Raw genomic sequence first — 21896 nt, 5'->3', positions numbered from 1 at the left:
CGGCAGGGAACGAGCTTCCCGTAGTTGCGTTTACGGAAAGCCAATCACAGAACGGCGTCGCTTCGGCTACAGCCAATCAACTCTTGGAGTAGACTCCTATTTTAAAAGGCGAATCTTTGAATTGTAACGGCTGAGCTACCGGGATCACTTGGAGGCTTCGGTCCGAAGCAGGTTTCTGCCTGTGAGTAGGAAGGGGACGTGACTGGTGAGGGCGAGCCTGGGTACTGCAAACCGAAGCGGGAGGTTGTGTGGCATCGGGGTAATGGACTGACTCAATGGTTTTGCATTCCTTTTAAGAAAGATCCAGACGGCTTTTTCCTGGCATGGTTTTAGGTTCTTGTGGGAATGGGGACCCAGACCACCAGCTAACCCAGTAATTTGCAGACTGATGGTGGATGCGGGAACTGCGGCTTAGTGGGGACTGCTTCGGGTGGAGAATCTGTGTCTAGGTCGAATCGGCCACTCCATGGATGAACGGGAGTTCCTCGTAGAGTGCCCAGGACTGGTGCTGCTCTTACCGCAGCCTTCTGAGCAGTTTATGTCGGGACTACTTGAGGGTCTGGTTCAAAGCGTAGACCAGCTAAAGCTCAGTTTGTAGAGTACCCCAGAAGCTCTGAGTTTGACCCCTAGCACTGCCTTCATGGTGGTCCTCGCTGTTTATTCCAACAGTGTGGTGGTGGAGGCAGGATCAGAAATCAAAGGTCATCCTGAGCTACACAGTAGGTCCGAAAAACCAGCCTAAACTACATATGTCCCTCACTCAAACACCCCACCCACCCACACACCAAGTCTGCCTTCTGCGGCAGGAGGATAGCCTTCGATTTGAGGCCAGCTTCAGCTACACTTGTGAGAGCCTGTCTGGGGATGTAGTTCAATTAGTAGGGTGCTGGCCTAGCATGTCTTGGATTCCATTCCCAGCTCTTGAAACACTGAGGATAATGATGACACCTGTAATCTAGCACTGAGGAACTGGAGGCAGGAGGATCAGAAAGAAGTTCAAAGTAATCCTCCACAGTACAAGCATACTCGAGGCCAGCCTGGGATCCATGAAACTCTGGTCTCAACCACAAACCTAACGTTAGGTGTGGTCTCGAATTCCTTTAATCCTGCCTTTAGGAGGCAGAGGTAGGAACTCAGTGAGTTCAGGGCCAGCCTGGTCTACATAGTGAGTTCCAGAACAGCCAGGACTACACAGTGAGACCCTGCCTCAAAACATCCAAACCTAACAAATCCTGCCTCCACTGCAGACACAGGAAATGGAAATCTCTTAGGGATAAGACCCTGGTATAGCTATCACGGGAAAGCTAAAATGCAGGGCTGTTTATTAAAATTGGCCTTGGGCCGGGAGTTGTATTTCCTAACAGGCTTCTGGTGAGGTAGCTGCTTAAGGCTCCTGCGTCCTGCCTAGTCTCCCTGATCTGAAGAGGGGAACCCGAGCCTCAACCTACTGTGGCATGTGCAATTTCCTTCCTTCCTTCCTTTCTTCTTTTTAAATTTTATTTTATTTTTATTTTTATTTTTTATTTTTTGAGACAGGGTTTTTCTGTGTATCCCTGGCTGTTCTGGAACTCTGTAGACCAGGCTGGCCTCAAATTCAGAAATCCGTCTGCCTCTGCCTCCCAAGTGCTGGGATCAAAGGTGTGCGCCATCACTGCCCGTGCAATTTTCTTACTTGTAAATCTTTGAGCTGAATGAGAACTGTCAAGGTCATTTGGTGTAGATCCAAAGGTGAAGGACTCGGACTTGGGGAAGAAATGAGGCCAAGCCAGAAGGGTAGGAAATGACAGCTAGCCAGGTAATAGAGAAAACCTGCTTCGCAGGAATACAAGTAAATGTGCAGGGTTACCACAGTGGGGATTTAGAAGGCCCAATGGGAATAGGCTTGAGAGGAAGAGAGGAGTAGGTAGATAGTTCTGGAAGTTTGCTTTTGCTGTTCCAAGGGAGAAGAGAGATGGGACCATGGCCTGAGGCAGCTGTGGGGCAAATGGGTTTTTTTTAAGGTATGAGGTCTTTCAGGCAGGCTGTGAATGCTGAACAAGGTGTGCTAAAGCAGAAGGAAAATGTCCAAGAGGGAAGAGAATGAGGGGTGGGGTGGTGACGTGATGCAGGGAGTGTGAGAGGGAAGGGCCTCAGGACCATGCAGGGTATGGTTCAGGTAATGGCTCTCAGCTTGCTTGCTTCTCTTGTACCAAGCTAAGATGAAGGGTGCAAGATCTAGAAGCCTGTCCAGGAAGCAGTGATTGCTGAGTGTGACAAAGAACTTCAAAGCAGGTGGCTCCTTTTACACAAAAGGCCCTTGTTTCTTTCTTCAGGTGACATGGACAGATGTAAAGAAAACTGTGTCTCCAGGCCTGTTAAGGTAAAAAGAATTACTTGTACTCACACTTGCGGTTTTTTTAAAGATTTATTTCTTTGTTTATTTTATGACTGAATGTGTCTTCGTGCACACCAGAAGAGGGCATTCCAGATGGTTGTGAGCCGCCATATGCTCACAACCATTCGCCATTGCTGGGAATTGAACTTAGGACCTCTGGAAGAGTAGCCAGTACTCTTAATCTCTCTAGCCCCCACATACATTTTTTTTTTTTTTTTTTGGTTTTTCGCGACAGAGTTTCTCTGTGTAACCGTGGCTGTCCTGGAACTCACTCTGTAGACCAGGCTGGCCTCGAACTCAGAAATCCGCCTGCCTCTGCCTCCCAAGTGCTGGGATTAAAGGCGTGCGCCACCACCGCCCGGCCATTTTTTTTTTTAAGATTTATTTTTATTTTATTTATTTTATGTGTATGAGTACACTGTAGCTGTACAGATGGCCGTGAGCTATCATGTGTGTGGCTGCTGTTGATCTCAGGACCTCTGCCCACCCCTGCTAGCTCCGGCGTAATTTACTGCAGCTGTCTTCAGAAGAGGGCATCCAATCTCATTACAGGTGGTTGTGAGCCACCATGTGGTTGCTGGGATCCGAACTCAGGACCTTCGGAAGAGCAGTCAGTGCTCTTACCCGCTGAGCCATCTCGCCAGCCCCGTATTTTTTAAATGTTGTTCATTTTGTCTGTGTGTACCCGTGAATATGCCACTGTGTAGGTCAGAGAGCAGCTTGCAGAGAGAGAGAGTGGTTCTCTCTCTCCTGTGGGTCCAGGGATTCTAAGCCAAGTCCTCAGGCTTGGCTGTAAGAGCCCTTCATCCCTGAGCAAGCCTGAACAGTGCACGTGGAGATTGTTCTGGTAATTGAATTCTTTCCACTGTGGCTTTGGGTAGAAACTTTTGGTCCCTTCTTGACCCTGCCTGGAGGCTTCCCGAGCCTCTCTTTCTGCAGGAGATGGCTTTGCCCTGGAAACCTCATACCCTCTGAGCTTCTCATTTAAGGAGGAGGAAGTTCCGACTTCTCAGAGTGATTAGCGTAGACCTTAAGAGTTAAGACTGACACAGTCCTCACTAGTAATCCAGTGAGGTAGTGATTGCTTTTCAGGGCGCCTATGCTGGTTTCTTTTCTTCCTATTGAAAACAATAATTTCTGTGCGTTTTAGTTTCTTAAAAAATATTTCTGTTTTGTGGGGCTCCGTGGGCACACCTCTAATCCCAGTATTTAGGAGGCAGTAGTGGGCAGACTGAGATAGAGGCCAGGTGGTTCCTTATAGTGAGTCTGGGACTGGCCAGGATTACACAGTGAGACTTGGTCAAATTAGTACTCTGAAAGAGGAACCCAGGGAAATGAATTAACTGTGATAATGGTAATAAGCCACAGAAACCCAGCCTAACCTTAGATTTAGACTGTTTTTCAAAATTGCTTGAGAATGATCCCGTCGCCCATTCTATCATTCTTTTTCCTAAACGTAAAATTGCTGCAAGGATTTGATGATACTAAGTTGCAGTAACAATTGGTTTTGCCTCAGGTGGGGAGGCTGGCCCAGAACTCAGTGCTCCTCCTGCCTCAGCCTCAAGTACTGGATTACAGGTGTGGTGTGCCAGCTTCTGGGCTTCGGGGCTTTGCAGGTGCTCAGGGTTTCCCACTGGGTGGGAGCTTATTCCCGCATAGTTAAGGTAGCAGAGTTTGAGCCGGTCGAGTCCTCCCTTAGGGCACATGCACAGTAAAGCAGCTTCAGCCGCCTCCCTTTACTGTATTCATTAAAGAGAGCTATGTAAATCTTTTGTGGATGAATGCATGCCTGAATGTAGCCAGAAGAGGAGGTCAGATCTCCTGGATCTGGAGTTAACAGGCAGGCGCTTGTGAGTCACCATGTGGGTGCTGGGCACTGAAGCCGGAGCCTCTGAGAGGGCAGTCAGTGCCCCTAACTGCTCCGTCATCTCTCTGGCTCCCATTTCCATTTGTTACTCAAGATATTCAGACTGCAAAGGAAACTTGGTTCTCGGGGTAGCACCAGCCTTTCCTGAAGCCACCTGTCTTGTCTCCATCTCAGACCACAGTTCCCTTCGGTCCGAAACGCGTCTTGGTGACTGAGCAGACTCCTTCCCAGACCCTAGGATCTGCTTGCAGTGGCCAGGCCCAGCGGGTCCTGTGTCCTTCCAACTCCCAGCGTGTCCCTTCACAAGCCCAGAAACTTGTAGCAGGTCAGAAGCCGGTGGTAAAGCAGTTGCCCGCTGCCAGTGTTCCTCGACCAGTGTCCCGGCTCAGAAACCCCCAGAGTGAGCAGCCTGCAGCCTCCGGTAAGCGTTGTTGTCATTGCAGTGGATACTTAAATGCATAGATTGGCGTTTATCCTTGATGGCCTAGCCTACCACCGTTTGTTGAGGAGGAGGGAAAGAATGAGATGTCTGTGCTTAAATATAACCTGGGTCTGGGTCTGGGCTCCATCGGTGCTCGCATGCAGGTGCCATTGCTGGCCCAGCTGAGACCAAGCTCCCAGAGGTCCTCTGCAGGAGAAGGAAATGTTGGATGTAATGGAGAGACTGCTGGGTCCCCAGGGCCTGGGAGGGAGGCCTTCCCCAGCATGGAGAAGAGAGTTGGAGGGTCCTTCTTGATAGGCCAGCTGGCAGAGGAGGTGAGGAGTTGGCTAGAGGAGGGAACAAGCCAGGTGAGGTGGGCTGGGGGATGTTTGACTTTCATTGCATGTTCAGGGTCACAAGTGCAGTCATAATTAGAAAATACAAACAGAACAATTCTTACTAACCCTATAACTTCAATTTAAAGAATCTAAAGACTGTCACCTCCAGTGCAAACACATTTGTTATATGGCCACCTACTTTTAAGATGGCAGTGTTTGCTGTTTGAAAGCACTCCAGACAAACATTTCTGAACCCATCTTTTTGTTTGTTTTGTTTTGTTTTTCGAGACAGGGTTTCTCGGTGTAGCTCTGGCTGTCCTGGAACTCACTCTGTAGACCAGGCTGGCCTCGAACTCAGAAATATGCCTGCCTCTGCCTCCCAAGTGCTGGGATTAAAGGCGTGCGCCACCACTGCCCGGCTGAACCTGTATATTTTTATGAGCAAATACTAATGCCCAACTTCTTTTACTATCTGTTTCATCATCCACTCTATAAAGTAGGAAAAGTCCTTTTTAGTCAGTCCATTTACTGAGTTTTATTCCTTTTGGAGTGTACCCCACATGACCACCTATTTTTAAACTACATTTTTAGAGACCTCTAAGCTTATACTAAAAAGAGGCCTTGAATCTGTAACCTGTTCTCCTGACAGAGTTTGTCAGTTGTCTCTGTTTGCCCTGCGTCAATTATACTGCTTGAGTTAGCTCAGGGGCAGATCGCTCAGGAAGATTCCTGGAGTAATGGCCTCATCTTGCTATGTGCTTCTCTGTGCTTAGTGATCTCCAGGGCTAATGCCCTGGAAGACTTACAAATAGTGGCCAGATAAGGTTAATTTTAGGATTTTCCTAAAAAAGGCTCAGACTTAACTTTTTTCAGGAAGACATAAAAGGAATCATAATGCAGAAATACATTGATAATCCAGCAACCATAATAATACACAATTAATACAGAGACCAAATTTCAAAGGACAGAGAGGGCAGCGATTGTAGCAGTAGGCTCAGCATTCCTGGACCTGTGTGTGTCAAGCCGCTGTGCAGGCTCTGCGACTCTCACTGCTTCCAGTGGGTCTGGCTGTGCCAGGACGGGGCTGATGTTGGGAATTGTTTGGCAGCTGGTGGGTGCTTACAGAGCCTCTGAGAGAGCCTGCATCCTCCCAACCCTGGCAGGCTCTTCACGTGATTAGACAGCATGTTATTGATGCCCTTACACAGAAGAGGCTAAAGCTCAGCAGTTATCCCAGGACAACTCCAGGAAGGAGAGGTATAGGCAAATCTTCCACTTTGTTTAGGAAGCAGATGCAAGACCACTGCACACGATAAGACCCGAAAGACGGGCTGGCGGGAGATAGCTGTAGGGAGAGAACTTAGGCGGGGCCTCGTGAGGAAGAATGGTCTGTACAAACGAGCCAGGCAGACAGACAGTAACTTTTATTCACCTGAAGTCTTGGAGGCTTGCATCTGCTAACCTGGGCCTAGTCCTGAAAGCTTGTAGCCTCTGTATAGTCGAATCTAGGCCTAGAATTGTTCAGCCTCCGAGATTTCCTGCTGAATCAGCTTACCTTTTTAGCTCTTTCTGAACTCTATTGGTTGAATTCACCTGTTCTGGCTCAAACTCCTCTCCAGGCTGACTGATTCAATCTGGCTTCTCTCCAGGGAGAGGATGGACGTTCTCTGACTTGGAGGGAAGGCCTGCTCGTGTTGACTCCATGTGGCAGGAGTTGGGTTGTGGTTTATGGTTTAGTGGTCTACCCTCTGAGGAAAATGAGAAGCCCAGGTTTTAGCATGTTTAGCATGTACCTGTAGTATTTTGGTGATGGATTGGTTTTTGTCTTTTGTTTTTTTTTTTTGTTGTGTTTGTGGGTTTTTTGTTTTTTTGTTTTTGAGACAAGGTCTCACTGTGTAGTCCCGGCTGTCCTGGAACTCATTTGTAGACCAGGCTGGCCTCGAATTTACAGATCTACCTGCTTCTGCCTCCTGAGTGCTGGGACTGAAGGTGAGCGCCATCCCGAGCAGCTATTGAAACCACTCTTTGACTCATCTCTTCATAGATTCTCTTTTCTTCTTTAAAACAACTTTATGTGGTTGCTCTAAAAACAGTATTTTAACTTATTTTATGTAGGAAATAATTCTGAAAAGGAGCAGGCATCCACGCAGAAGACTGAAGACACAAAAAAGTAAGCTTGCTTTGTATGAGAACACCCACCTGGTTTTGGGACACTAATCTTCACACTATCTCAATTAAAGTCAAACTTTCCAGGGGCTCAGAAGGAGTTCTTTTTATTTCCTTAATTACTTTTTCATAGAAATTTTTTGTTTAAAAAGTACTAAAAAAAAAAAATCACATGCCAAAAGATACTCTAATTCCATATACACCCTTTGAGTAGCTATTTGGAATGGCCTGTTGGCTCTTCCCTGCTCCCACCAGTGTCAGTGGCTCTGTGCTTCCCACCCGAGTGACTCTCCACCTCACAGTCTGTTAGCTTCTCTGAGGATGCAGGGGGGAGGTCCCCACATGGTCCTGAAGGGGTGTCCTGTCCAGTACTGTTGCTGTACTGTGGTGGTGAGGTTGGCCAGTGAGTCTGTCCTGGAGTAGAATGCTGTTGTGGCCTGGGAAGGCTCGGTTCACTGTGGTGGATTTGAGCTGATGCTGATGAGGGTTCATACCGAATGTCGCCAGAGCATGGCCAGGTTGACTGCTCACTGGCATGGCTATGAGCCATGGTTAGTGATTTCTTATTTTAATGGTTCATGTTCCTTCATAGAAGGCAGTGGACTTTGGAAGACTTTGACATCGGCCGCCCGCTAGGAAAAGGGAAGTTTGGAAATGTCTACCTGGCGAGGGAGAAGCAGAGCAAGTTCATCCTGGCCCTGAAGGTGCTGTTCAAAGTACAGCTGGAGAAGGCCGGTGTGGAGCACCAGCTTCGAAGAGAAGTGGAGATCCAGTCGCACCTGCGGTGAGTGATCCTCCTGCCGGAGGAGCTGGGAACAGGACATTGCCCCGTCCCAGCTTGCTTCAGGCCACCACAGGGAATGGGTAAAGCTGACATTTCCCGTAGACTTAGGTGACATGGCCCCCAGGAAATGCTGCTCAAGGGCTTAAAGCAAGCAGTGCACTTGGCTTTTTCATCAGGAGGAGATTTGAGAAAGACACTGGATGAGTCAGTGGCATTGCTTTTCCCTTTTTGCTTTCAGTGTTTCCAAGTTTGACACAGATGCCAATCCTGAGGCTGTGGTGTGTCTTCTGCTTGTCTGGCTTGCCGTCACCTGGCAGGGTGGGGACTGGGGCCTGTCTGACTTGGTTGTGTCTCCTGTTTGCATGGCTTAAGGGCTTTCCTCAACATGCAGAGAGAGATTGGTGTCAGCTGACACTTTCTTCCCACTAAGAATAAAGAAAGATGTCTGAAAGGAGCAGTGAGAACTAAACCCGATCTGCTTCCATTTTGGAATCCATGCGTGGAGATGTTTAAGGTGTCTCTTTCTCCGCTGGGCTCAGATCTGGGTTCAGACCTCGTGTGTGCTCTGTGACACCCCCTTGTCTTTATTTCTTGAGGGGTCAGCAGTCCGTGTTGAGCTGGCTCTGAAGCCAGGTGTCACAGTCTTTGTTCTTTGTTGCAGGCACCCCAACATCCTCAGGCTGTATGGGTATTTCCATGACGCCACCCGAGTTTATCTGATTCTAGAATATGCGCCCCTCGGAACAGTCTATAGAGAGCTTCAAAAGCTCTCTAAGTTTGACGAGCAGAGAACGGCTACTGTAAGTACTCACTCTCCCCTCGCTCTCTTCCTAACTCACCTTTATGCTGGAGTTGGCTCTGTCTTCATAGAAAGGGCGTCATAGGATCAGATATTTGAAACAGAAGAAAGTCAAGGCAGCTTAGTTGCCTCTATACCGCATCATCAGTGCGTGTGTGTGTGTGTGTGTGTGTGTGTGTGTGTGTGTGTGTGTGTGTGTGTGTTTTCAAGAACTACTTGAACATGGTTCTTGCTTGAACATTGTTTCTCTTATATTTTCTTTATAACTAAGCAATTCTGGTGCATGACCGGCATGCTGAAGCCCACGCTTTTCTTCCGAGTGCTTCTGTGTTCTTTGTGACTAGAAAGGGTGTAGGAACTGAGAAGATCTTGGTTTAAAGTGAGGTTTTGTCACGTGTCACCACTGTGCATTCATAGTGTGACTGCTCACTAGGTGGTAAGCTAGTGTCCTGTATCTTGGGTGGACTTTGTCCTTCTACTGAAAGTCAGTGTCCTCCCTTCCTATGCTGAACTCTCAGAGCCGGTAAGCATGCTCTCCCTGAGGGGAGAATGGGGTAGGACTTATTTGGCGCTGTGTGCTAGGAGTGTATATTTTGCTTGCATTTTTCTCTGTACACAGAGGCCAGAACAGGGAGTCCAGTTCCCTGGAACTAGAGTTCCAGACGGTTGTGAACACCCATGTAGGAGCTAGGAACTGAACCTGGGTCCTCTGGGAGAATAACCAGTCTTTCCTGTCTTTTAACTTAAAATGCAGAGGACCTGTTTGGCCAGCACTACTTTATTTTGTTGTTGTAGCGTTGTCTCCTGGGTGGTTTCTACATAAGCCACCACTGTGGGGCTTTGGGCTGTGTGTTTTCTTTCTGGTGCCGTGTCCTTGGCCTCACCTTGACTTCCAGGCCTGGTCCTAGAGGCAGCCATTTCTTCCTTGAGGATCTTAGCTCCTTTGTTGGAGAATGTTATTGGGAACTGAGGTCTCCTGGAAACTCTGGCTGCTTGGCTGTTGTTGCTTCGAGGTCTTCAGCTGGGGAGAATGTAGGGGGCTCGTGCATGATTGTTTAGTGATCAGTACCCATCTGTCTTGAGCTCATCCATTGCATGTGGGGCATTGTGGACACCCCCTCTTCTTGGGCTTCACTGTACACGGCACTCACTGCCTCCTTGTTATGCATTCCAGTGTGTATGTAAGTGTCTCACAGTGTGCCCACGTCAGAATTCCTCGGGCATTTGCTACCGTGGTTTGGGGCACAGGGTAGTCATCTCTGTAGGTCTGTGGTTTCCAGTGCCATGTGACACAGGCTATTTGCCATTTGTGTCTGTCATGAGATGCCTGTGTATTTCTTTTCCCCGTTGTTGCATTGTAGTTCCCTCAGCTCCCATCCTGTGTGTCCTGAGACATCTCCTCCCAGTCTGAGCGCTCCCCTCCTCCCTTCTCACGGTACTTTGTGGCCAGTCTCTTGTCCTTAAAGCACAGCAGTTCTTTTTCCTTTCTCCATCCCCGTTTGCTTCCTCCATGCTGCGATCAAGGCTGCCGTCATGCCCACCTGACTTACAGCCACCCCCACCAATCGTTTTCTAGAATTGGCCGTTAATAAGAAATCATATCACTGGTCTGTCTTGACTAGCCAGCAGCCATATAATGACACAGAGGCTTTTTATTAATATGACAGCTGGCCTTGGCTTAGCCTTGTTCCCAACTAGCTTGTATAACTTACATGGGCCCATTTATACTAATCTGCATTCTGCCACATGGCTCCTTCTGTCTCTTTTATACAACCAGTCCTGGTGACTTATTTCTTCCTCTGCTTCTGGCCCACCACTCCCCACACTTGATAACTTTTCTTGAGTTCCTATCTCTGCAAGTCCCGCCTATCCTTTCCAGCTTTGCCATAGGCCGTTCAGTTCTTTATTAGACCAATCAGAAGGATGGTGGAGAAGAATGTTTATAAAACATTGAGACAGGTGATGCTTCATAAAAATAACAATTACAAAGTCTGATCTTCTTTTCCTTTTGGGAAAATTTTTTGCCAATTAAGCACTTGACACACTCCAGCTGAGGTGGTTTGTGCATGCAGTAGGCAGCCACTCCTGGAGTCCATCTCACCCCAGGCCTGGGCAGGCTCAACAAGAAGCAAATAGAAAGACAGGTTTCGTCTTTGCTTACCTTTCATGTAGATTAAAACTTAACATAGTTCTCCTCAGTATGCCGTTACGGACGCAGAGCAGACTGGGACTGGCAAGAGATTCTTCAGATGTGGAGGCCATGGAAGGTCAAGGTCTGCACCTGGTCAGGGCCGTTTAAATGTCTAAAACTGCTTGACTGTTCTGTCGGTAGCTGTGCCATTCTGCAAGTCCAGCTTACAGCCAGTGCCTTCCCTGCCTCTCAAGATTACACTACTCGTGTGAGCATTGTGTTAGCTGAGTCCTGAGTGAGTCTGTCAGTCTGCAGCTGGTGTTGACAGACTTACCCCCTTTTCTATGGTGTTTGCTTCAAGATCTGAAAAGAAACACGTTAGTCCATGTTGGATCAGCTTTCAGGTGCCTGACTGCCTTACATAAACCTAAGCCCTGGGCCTCCTGTGCTTTTCTCCCAACAGTACATCACTGAGTTGGCAAACGCTCTGTCTTACTGTCATTCAAAGAGAGTAATCCACAGAGACATTAAGCCAGAGAACTTGCTGCTTGGCTCAAATGGAGAGTTGAAGATCGCAGACTTCGGATGGTCCGTACACGCTCCATCTTCCAGGTACGTAGGGATTCCAGGTTAGCAGAGGCCCTGGGTGGGGTGGGGGCAGAGGGTGGGGTACACACTGTTAACCAAATGCTAGTCTAAGAGGTCTTGGCTGAGCTAGGAACACTGGAGCAATTTAAATCTGATAAAGTTCTTTCTGTGACCTGGGCTCTGTCACTCTGGCTTATGGATGCTGAGTGTCCCTAGAGGCTAATGGGAGAGAGTGATGAACTTAGAGATGTGGCTGATGGTTGATAAACACAGGTGTGTCCTGGAGGGACTTGGACCTTGTGGGGGTCGGGGTGGGGAGCAAAGCTGGGCACTAGCTGATTGGTGGTATGGATGCAGCTCTGAGGATGCCTGTCTCCTGCTGCTTGCTCAATGGCTGTAAAGGTTCCCTTTACAGCTGAAACGAGGACATTATCTAATGCAACAATGTAAAGCAGGCACACTTTCAAACTTGGAAAATTGAACTGGGTTTGAATGACTTTATTTCATTCAAATGGGGTGTCCTTAAAGTGTGCATCTGTTGACAAGGTATTGCCAGCTTTGGGGGCTCCTTTTGAATCAGGTTTCTGTGTGCGTGCGTGCGTGCATGCGTGCGTGCGTGCGTAGAGCACTGGCTGTCCTGAACTTGCTCTGTAGACCAGGCTAGTCTTGAACTCACAGAGATTTGCCTGACTCTGCCTCTGCCTCCTGAATGCTGGGAAAAAGCATGTGCCATTTGCACCTGGCTTGGGGACTACTTTTTAAATATTACCAAATAATGTTTTTTAAAAGCCTCTTGAGGCCGGATGAGAAAGCTAAGCAGGTGAAGGTGCTTGTTCAAGACCCATCATGCACTTGGTGGAGGGAGAGACTAACTGCCAAGCTGTCCTCCAGCCTCGCTCTGTGCTGTGTGTTTTCTCTCTCTCTCTCTCTCTCTTTCTCTCTCTCTCTCTCTCTCCCTCTCTCACATGGCTCAAACACACAAAGAAATGCAGTTTTTAAAAATTTATAGCCTGTTTTCTTAGAAACTAGTGCAGTTTAACATCACCTGTTTATCTCCAGCAGCACTGTGGCAGGCTGTTGTAACTGACATGGGTGGTAGCTCCTGTGACACAGTGACACAAATCCCAGAGTTGTAGGTGCCATGGGACTGTAACCTGTATAGTGGTGGCATCAGGACAGACCCAGCTTGCAGGTTTCAGGAGAGATCATAGATGTGAGTCTTGTCAGCTCCTCCAATAGCTTTCAAATCCTGTCCCCATCAGAGCTGCCTGGTTATTGGGGACCATCCTTTGGAGATCCCACAGTAGCCTCCATTGTCTGTTCCTGGTTGATTCCAGCTTTCATTTTCAAGACCCAAATGGATAGAAAATGAGTTGGTGATGGTGGCACAGAGGTCCACAGCTCCACTCTAGAGCCCTGGGCACAGCTCCACCCTAGAGCCCTGGGCACAGCTCCACCCTAGAGCCCTGGGCACAGCTCCACCCTAGAGCCTTGGACACAGCTCTACTCTGGGGCCCTGGACACTGGTCATAGCGTTGTGGACATTTAAAGTCAATTGTGATATCACATTGTGATGTCTCCGTGTGTATCCCCTAAGATAGTGGAATGTGCTCTGCACAGTCATACCATTGTGACCTCCAAGAAGGTTCGCATAATTCTTAACAGGCGATATTTAGTCCACACTCTGATTTCTCCAGCTGTCCATGGAATCTTATAGCTGCTTTAAAATCACTCTATAAGCACACACAGCCCTCTGTGGAAGGTAAGTGGGAAACAACCAAGCTCCTTTAATCCCAGCACCCTAGAGGTGGAGAGGGAAGTCTGGTAAGACTGTCTTAAAAACAGAACTCAGTTGGGCATGGTGGCACATGCCTGTGATCCCAGAGCAGCCAGAGGACTGGGGCCAGAGAACACCTGTTTGGAGTGGTGTCTTGGCTTCATAGCAAGATACCTTAAAAAAAAAAACCAAGGCTGGAGGGATGATGGCTCAGCTCCTGAGAGCACTGAAGGCTTTTGCAGAGGACCTGGATTCAGTTCTCAGCACCCCCATGGTGGCTCACAACCATCTGTAACTCCAGTTCCAGATCTGACATTCTTTCTGGTCTCCTTGGACACAGCATCTGTGTGTACAGAGAGACATGTAAAATGAAGATAAAATCTTTAGACCCTCGAACCAAACAGTCCTGAAGACCCAGTGAAGTTCCATGAGGCACACATGGCTGCCGCTTTGATTTTGTAGACTCTTCCCTTTCCAAGACCTTCCTTTTCCCCTCATAAAGGAAATAATCTCACACTGTAGCCCGGTTGGCTTTGAACCTCTGTCAATCCTCCTGCCTCATCCTACCAGATGTTGGGACTACAGGTATGAGTCAGTGTACCATGCCTAAAATGGTGGTGATGTCACTGAGACTCATGTGGAACCCCAAGATGTATTTACAAAGCAAGTAATGTATAGCAACTTTGTCATTGTTTGCTGAGATGTCATCTTGCTTCAAAGCCCCGACTGGCCTCCAGTCTTCACTGTCCTGTCTCAGCCTCTAAGGCGTTAGTGGAACGAGAGGAGTCACCATTTCCCTGGATTTCCTAAGAGGTTCTGGCGTTGGATGGGTCTGAGGGACGTTTGGTGGCTAGTGTGTGATCATAAATGCTTTCCCCCTGCCCATTTAGATGGGCACCTGTCTGAGAGTGCTGGCCTGCCATAGGGGAGCGCTCACATCACCCAGTAGTATGTCAGTGCGTCAGCCTCAGCCTCGTCTGTTTCAGGAGAACCACGCTGTGCGGCACCCTGGACTACCTGCCCCCGGAGATGATTGAAGGCCGGATGCATGATGAGAAGGTGGATCTCTGGAGCCTGGGCGTTCTCTGCTATGAGTTCCTAGTGGGGATGCCTCCTTTTGAAGCAGACACTTACCAGGAGACGTACCGAAGGATATCCCGGGTGAGCTGCCACGGCCAGGCTTCTGCCAAGGGCTGGTGTCTATTCAAGTTCACCTCTGACCCAGGCTTGTGTTGGTTTATTCTGCAGGTTGAATTCACATTCCCTGACTTTGTGACGGAGGGAGCCAGGGACCTCATCTCAAGACTGTTAAAACACAACTCAAGTCAAAGGCTAACGCTAGCGGAAGTCCTCGAGCACCCTTGGATCAAAGCTAACTCCAAACCTCCGACTGGCCACACTAGCAAAGAACCAATGAGCAAATCATCTTAGGGAACCCTAGCCCTGAGCACTGTGCAACTGTGAGAAACGCCCCGTCGAAGCTGCCCGTCTGGACTGTCATGGCTGCCCTCAGTGTCTTGCTGAGCAACTAGTCCTTGGCCTGGTGTCCAGGAAACCCCACCTGTTGCCCAGCCCCCAAGAACCATGCTGCTTTTCCTGACTTAGTAATCTGGAGGGAAGGTTCCACTGCAGCTGCCCCCCACCCCGGCCTGTGCCCCAGGGTGTCCTTGTGGGGGTCTCACTGTGGGCAAGTTACCAGTGATCACCTGTGTCGTAGCTTTCAAGTGCCAGAGTGTGTGTGTAACTTATTGGGTCACCAGGCCTGGGGAAACTGTTGGAATGGATATGTAACCTTTTAAGTGTCCAAATAAAGACTTGTATAGGCGTTGTTTTTAAGTGACACCCATTCAGGGCCCTCTCGTTTTCAGCCTTCTGAAGCCCACATGGGCTTCAGACCCTCAACCACTGTTACGGAGCCTGCGCTCCACCTCTGTCTTGAGGCCTGACTCAGGTGTTTCTTCATGTTAAATGCTACTTTTTATGTTGGAGTTCTGTCACGTATGCAAACTTGTTAAATATATAACTATATGTATAACATCTACCTGGAGTACATGGGTAATCATTTAAGCATCTCTTCACTGTTGGCTAGCCATGAGCAGCTGTGGCGCTTTTCTGGTCTGCTGGATATGCTCCTAACAGAGTTTATAGTGGCCAGTGCCGTCTGTCCATCAACCAGAGCGGGGACTTAAAATTAGAGAAACAGGCTTTCATGGCCAACTTGGGACACTAGATATCAGATGACTGGAAATGCTAGTGGCCAGGATAAGATGTCCTGTCCACTGGACCACCATCATGAACTTGAGGACATGCCTGACTGGAGCTGCAGAGGCCATCCTCTTGGGACTAGAGGCCTCTGGTCTCAGTCCTGTGCCAAACAAACTGGCTTTGTTGAAGTAGCAATATCGCTAGTACAATATCGTCCGCCCAAGCTGCAGTTAAGTGAGGTGGAATGCAGGGAGGCAAGCTGAGCGCCGGACACTGCCTCCTACAGCTCATGCTGTTCTGTGCTTGTCCTTTTTGTACAGATTAGTGCCACATTACCCCGCGCTCTTCCTGCCCGGCAGCAGTGTCAGCTTACCAGATGACAGGCCACAGACTTTAATGAAGATTTTTATTTGTTTCACAGACTCTAAGCTGTTCACTTGGTCTGCTTAAAAACTAGAGACACACAATGGCTTACATCTTAAGGTAGTTTCCTTGCTCCCCTTCTACTTAAAGATAACGAAGGGAGGAGCAGATCTGCATGTTTTACGGGATTATATGGAGCTGTAGTTGCTCAACCTCAACTCTCCCTGTGTTCTTGCTGCTGGGTACAGGCCTGAGAGCGGGGTTAGGCTTGGAAAAGGCAGGGCTGGTGAAACGGCTCTATGGGTAAGAACACCGACTGCTCTTCCAAAGGTCCTGAGTTCAAATCCCAGCAACCACATGGTGGCTCACAACCACCTATAAAGAGATCTGACACCCTCCTCTGGTGCGTCTGAAGACAGCTACAGTGTACTTATTTATAATAATGAATAAAACTTTTAAAAAAAGAAAAGACATGGCTGTGGGTAGGACCAGTTTTATTGCTGTTTTCAATGTACTTCTTTGCATAGATGTTACTTAGGACCTGGAATGGGAGAGCAGCTTGGGTGAGGATCCAGAGCCTGAAGCTAGCATGGCTGTTTCAACACAGGCATGATGCAGAGGCCCCAACCAGTCCACCTGCCACTGGCCTGGGGCATCTTGCTCAGCTATGTGGATGTCCTTGGAATTAGTTTCTGTAATACATCCTGATTTGAAATCAGGGAAAGCTTTCTTGGCAGTGGGCTGTACTAAGGAAAATAAGACAATTCCACTTCAGAGATGTCACAAATGGAGAATTTGTCTCACAAAAACTCCTTTAAATGTTAACTTGAGACAAATGACTCCAGTAACTGGGCTAAGAGACTGTCAGGCAGAGCTCTATAAAATGTATTCTGCTAGTTAACAGTTCTCTCCTTTGTCTTCTGGCTGTCAGTGTAATTTAAAAGGAATTGTGAGCAAGAAAAAAACGCACACAGCCTTTTCCACCACGCAGCTGAGCAGACTTCAAACACTAGCTCCCCGGGGGAGAGCTATAGGCCGATCTGGGATGGTTGCAGGGAGGTTCTTATTATAGATATGAGAGGACAGCTAGAGGCATCTGGGAGAGTTCAGATCGAGACGTAGAGTCAACATGGCCAGGGGTATCCGTGAGACAGAGGGGAGACTAGGACAGGAGAGAGAATAGAGGAGCAGGAGCCAAGAGGACTTAGAACAGCTGAGGACAGTAGCTGGGGGAAGGGAAGCCTGTGAGCTGGGGGCAATTTAGGGTAGGAGGGGAGGAGGAGGCCAGGAACACTGAAATGGGTATCGGGTTCTTGTAATACCAGCATGCCCATGGGTCTATATTAATGGGAAAGTCATATGCCCCTTCTGCCAGAAGTAAGGGGAATCACTCCATTTGGTAGAGAGAACCAGTTTGACAAGTTCCTTTTTATTGAACCAGCAGAAATTCTATATATAGTCCAGGTGAATCCGTTTCTGGATATATGGGCTGCCTCGGGGGAATGGGGTTTCCTTTGGATCTGCCAGAACAAGTGCCCCCTCATCAGCCTGCCCACAGGGGAGGCTTGAGGCATGGAGCCAATTCCTGCTCTGACTGCTCCTGGCTTCCTGGAGGAGGAAGTCTCAGTTTGAATCTCTGCTTGAATTTCTATTGTAACCTCCCAAGTCTACACCAGCGCTTCCCAACCTTCCTGATGCTGCGACCCTTTAACACAGTTTCCCATGGGTGGTGGCCCCCAACCATAAAGCTATTTTTATTGCTACTTTTAATTAATTTTGCTACTGTTTTGAGTTGAGATAGAGGTTTGGCAAAGAAGTTGCATCCCACAAGTTGAGAACCGCTGCCACCCATGAGCTGGTGCTCCTGGGTTCTATAATAAAGCAGGCTGAGCAAGGCAGTAAGCGGCACTCTTCCATGGCTTCTGCGTCAGCTCCTGCCTCCGGGTTCTGGCTCTCCTTGGTGTTGATGGCCTGTGAGTTTGGTCATGGTGTTTCATCACACAATAGAATCCGAGTTAAGACCTCTCTCTTCTCCCCGGCTTGTATTATTTCTTGGTTGGTTTCTTTACAGTTAGAACGAACAATATTTTCCTTCCCTTCCCCACCCCAGAAAGTGGTACAAATATTTTATGCATCTGATTAATTCAATTTAAAAAATTCAGTGGTACATTGTAAACATTTCAGGTCTGGAATGCCTTAAGTTTCAGCTGGCTAAGTGGATTGTCTAAGAAAGCTAGAAAGCTTTTAGCTTCTATGTCAGTTTCTGAGGTCCCCAGAATATGGGCATCAGAAGCCCAGTGAAGACATTACAATTGGGCAGCGTTTTTGTATTTTACAAACAACACTGCCCAGTATCAATGAAATTTCAGACACAGAGCCCCATCCCATCCAGCCTCGAAGATGATCTGGAGTGGACGGAGCTCATGAGAAGTTCTTGGCCCGCTTTCCCCAAAGCAAGTGCTGTGAATGTCATGGGCTTGACGTTAATGTGGATCATGATTATGGATTGTTAATTTCCGCCTCGCTGATTGTGGCGCTGTCCGCTGTCTGCTGAATATTGCATATTAAACTGCAGGCTGCTGCCAGTGGCAAATCAGGGCAGGCGGGGTTTGAAAAGCCAGCAAATTAACCACTACTTTTCAAGAACCTAAGCAAAGGTCATCCCTCGGGGGCTTTGCACACGGCACTTCTGCCCCACTGACCTAGACGAACAATCTGGAGGCAGTCTCATTTTGAGCTGGCATTTAGGCATCTTCTGTGCCAGGTGAGTAATGGCCTCAGCTCTCTCTTCACTGGCGAGCAAGACACAGTCTTATAAATTGTTAAGCTGACCCTAAACGAAGGCGCTCAAGCAGGCTTGCATTTGAGATCCCCCTGCCTCAGCCTCCAGAGGGGCTGGCTTTACTGATCTGTACCACCAGGTCTGGCTGGCAACTCATTTTGATGCCTTGGTGACATTTTAAGTCAGGTACTTAAAATGTGAGGAACAGCATCAAAAAAAAAAAAAAAAAAAAAAAAAAAAGTAAATTAAAACACCAGATGTTTGCTGGTAAAAGTAAAACCAACCCATCGGGAATGTATCAACTAGCCTCTGCCCCCCTCTCCCCCCACCAAGAAAGAAATCCACCTGGCAACCAATCCAAACGCTGCAGGTCAGGAGACTGTGGCCTCAAGGCTTGGCGGCTGGAGGTTTAAAGAGTCCAGCGCTGCGGAAATATCTGACGACGAAGGGTACAGACACCAAGGTGATGCTGATCCTCACGGGCGCAAACAGCTTGTGGATGGCATAGGCCACCACGAACGTGCTGGTGCCTGCTGCCAGTTTGGACTGCACCAGCGACTCTTTAAAGCCAACCTTAAGCAGGATTGCAGACATGTCTATGCCACTGGAGGTGAGAGGTGGGGGGTGGGGGTGGGGAGAGAAAGAGACAAAGAAAACATTACAGCAGGGATCAAAGGGAGAAGCTGATTTGTCTAGGTTAACAGTATTTTTACTTTTTATTTTAAAAAAATCTCATATGATTAGCATGTGAGTGTGGGCAATGCACTCGCCATGGCGTGCATGTAGAGGTCAGAGGTCAGGAATCAGTTCCTTCTACTGTGGATTCTAGGCCTGAAACCCAGGCAGTCAGGCTTACGAGGCAAGCACTTAACCTGCTGAGCCGTCTCGCTGACCCAGATGGACTATATTTTAAAAATACACAATAATACAAGGAACTGGATGAATCGTTGGTTTCAGCAAATGAGACAAAAACCCCCCAACCAAAAAACAAACCAATAACAATAACGAAATTCTTCCACACATTCTTAGCTTACAGCAGGAAAACAAGCAAACAAAAACAACAAACAATAAAAGGCTTTTGAGACAGGATCTCATGGAGCCCAAGCTGGCTGGAATTCTATGTCACCAAGGATGGATGACCTGGAACTGTGACCCTCCTGCCTTCACCTTCAGAATGCTGGGACTGCAGGTGTGGCTGATGCTGTTTGTGAATGCCGGGCAAGTGACTACTGACTGGGCTGCACCCCCATGCCTGCCCTCCCTGGGCTGCACCCTTCCCCCTCCCCCCCCCCGCATGCCTGCTCTCCCTGGGCTGTGCCCCCAGCATGCCTGCCCCTCCCTGGGCTGTGCCCTCAGCATGCCTGCCCTCCCTCCTATTATTTGTAGACATGCCTCATGTTGAAAGCCCAGGTTGACCTGGAACTTTCAGTCTCAACGTCCCAAGCACTCACAGGTGTGTGCTACCACATCCAGCCACAAACAATAACGAACACCGACGAAAGCTGTACCTGGAAACAACGGTGTAAAATATCCCCAAGGAGACCAGTGAGATCCCAATGTGCAGCGAAACGCCCACGGCCCCGTATTCTTGGAAAACCTTCTTCAGCTGCTGTGTTTTGCTGAGCTGCTTCTCTGTGCCCGTGGCCCCGCTTCCTGGCTCAGTGGTTCTGTTAGGCTCCTGGACACAGACCAAGGGGAGGTTAGGTTGGTAGGTGCCACTGGCTTTTACCATTATGTGATCCGTGCACCCCAGCCTACCTACTCAGATGTCAGTTACCGCCACTCCCACTAAGCCAGGCTAGGTCAGCAGGATAGTGCCCAGGGGATGGCCAGCTCCTCTCCTAGCACAGAAGGGCTTGGCAGATGGAATCTGGCCATGGATGTTGGGATGGGAATGGTAACTTGGATTTTTACTGGGTGGGCCCAATGAAAACACATAAGGGTCCTTAGAAGGTAAAGGAGTGGGCAGGAATTGGATCCAAGGAGAGGAGGTGTTAGCAGGTGCCTGAAGAAGCTGTACTTTCCTAGACCTTAGCCCAGTGAGGCAAGTTTTAGACTTCCGACCTCTAGCTACTAAATGTGTTGAGCACCAGAGTAGAGACACTGGGCTTGTTATCAAGGCCAGAAGTGTGATGCCTGGTTAGAACAACTTTAGGAGACGCCTCTGGGGAGGTCTGTGAGAGCATTTCCAAGGGGGTTAACGGAGGGAGGAAGACCCACCATGAATGTAGGAGGCACCATTCCCGGGCAGGGCTCTGGTGTTGAATATGAAGAAGAAAGCGAGCCGAGCACCGGTGTGGGTATCTCTCTGCTTTCTGACTGCAGATGCAATTGGATGCGCCGCCTCCTACCCTATGGCATCACCAAGATGGAGTAGTCTCAAAGCCCAGGCCAAGATGGGCCCTTCCTTCCCGATGTTGCTTTTGCACAATATTTGGCCACAGAAATGAGAAAAGTGGCTAATGTGACAGCTCAGACCATCCGAGTCTGTGGACTGGGCACTACCCCGAGGGGGAGCAGGGCTGAAAGGACAGAGCTCCAAAAGCCATGCACCTTCATGGAGACAGGTAGGGCAGACTGATTCCTCCACAAAATACTGACCAGGATGTGGAAAGAAATTAGCCCCCGTGGCAATCTTTGTGTGTGTTTGTGTGGACACATGCACACAGGCATGCACGTCACAGTATGTATGTGGCGTTAAAGGATGACTTATGTAGAGTGGATTCTTTTCCCCTTTACACAGACCTTTGTGTCTGCGTATTATTTGCTTTTCTGCTGCTGTGATAAAACACCGTGGCCAAAAGCAAGCTGGGAAAGAGTTCGTTTTGGCCCATGGTGCCAGACAGATGAATCCATTCTGATGGGGAGCCTTGGCAGCAAGCGGCAGGCGTGGTGGTGGGAGCGGGAAGCTAAGAGATCATATCAGGAAGCAGAGAACAAACTGGAAGTGGGGAGGACCACAAACCCAAAGGCCACACCCACCGACAGGCTGCAACTCCCCAAACAGTGCCACCAATGGAGACCACGTGTTCAAATGCCTGAGCCTAAGGGGACATCCTCATTCAAACCACACAGCAGGAATCAGGAATTGAGCTCGGGGTTGCCAGGTGTGCAAGGCAAGAAGTGTACCCGCCAAGCCATCCTGCTGGTCACATGGGGCGATCCTAACACGCACTGGTTCATCTTCTGAGTCTGCAAAGTTTGGGACAGACAACAGAGATCCCAGCCACACTTGGATTAGACAGAGTACACCTCCACAAGAGAATGCTTCTGGATTAGACAGAATACACCTCCACAAGAG

The 21896-nt window shown here is 48.7% G+C and overlaps 2 protein-coding genes and 1 long non-coding RNA gene across 4 annotated transcripts in view; 1 reads left to right on the top strand and 2 right to left on the bottom strand.

Moving 5' to 3' along the window:
* Positions 1 to 56: 56 nt before the first annotated feature.
* Positions 57 to 15286, top strand: Aurka (aurora kinase A). Of its 2 annotated transcripts, none has more exons than XM_031372889.1 (9): positions 57 to 181; positions 2313 to 2359; positions 4416 to 4662; positions 7116 to 7170; positions 7759 to 7950; positions 8612 to 8750; positions 11344 to 11492; positions 14232 to 14406; positions 14494 to 15286. In XM_031372889.1, exons 2-9 carry the CDS (start codon positions 2318 to 2320, stop codon positions 14674 to 14676), a joined length of 1182 nt encoding a protein of 393 aa, XP_031228749.1. In that variant the 5' UTR covers positions 57 to 181; positions 2313 to 2317; the 3' UTR covers positions 14677 to 15286. The 2 variants fall into 2 exon arrangements, with proteins under 2 accessions (XP_031228749.1, XP_031228750.1); XM_031372890.1 differs by having other exon boundaries at positions 57 to 205.
* Positions 9366 to 14325, bottom strand: LOC116091470. The gene is made up of 2 exons (XR_004119047.1): positions 12514 to 14325; positions 9366 to 11522 (listed from the first exon to the last, which is right to left on the bottom strand). It is a non-coding gene; the product is annotated as an uncharacterized LOC116091470 (long non-coding RNA).
* A 1004-nt stretch (positions 15287 to 16290) lies between the features above and the next one.
* Positions 16291 to 21896, bottom strand: part of Fam210b (family with sequence similarity 210 member B) — a 12137-nt gene continuing 6531 nt past the window's right edge. The window contains exons 2-3 of the mRNA XM_031372891.1: positions 20104 to 20273; positions 16291 to 19199 (exon numbers count right to left, since the gene is read on the bottom strand). Coding sequence (XP_031228751.1) covers positions 18983 to 19199; positions 20104 to 20273 — 387 coding nt within the window. The 3' untranslated portion in view covers positions 16291 to 18982. The remainder of the gene's footprint in view (positions 19200 to 20103; positions 20274 to 21896) is intronic.

This window comes from Mastomys coucha, unplaced genomic scaffold, assembly GCF_008632895.1.
Source record: "Mastomys coucha isolate ucsf_1 unplaced genomic scaffold, UCSF_Mcou_1 pScaffold15, whole genome shotgun sequence".
NCBI classification, from domain to species: domain Eukaryota; kingdom Metazoa; phylum Chordata; class Mammalia; order Rodentia; family Muridae; genus Mastomys; species Mastomys coucha.
This window is presented reverse-complemented; position numbering and strand designations above follow the sequence as displayed.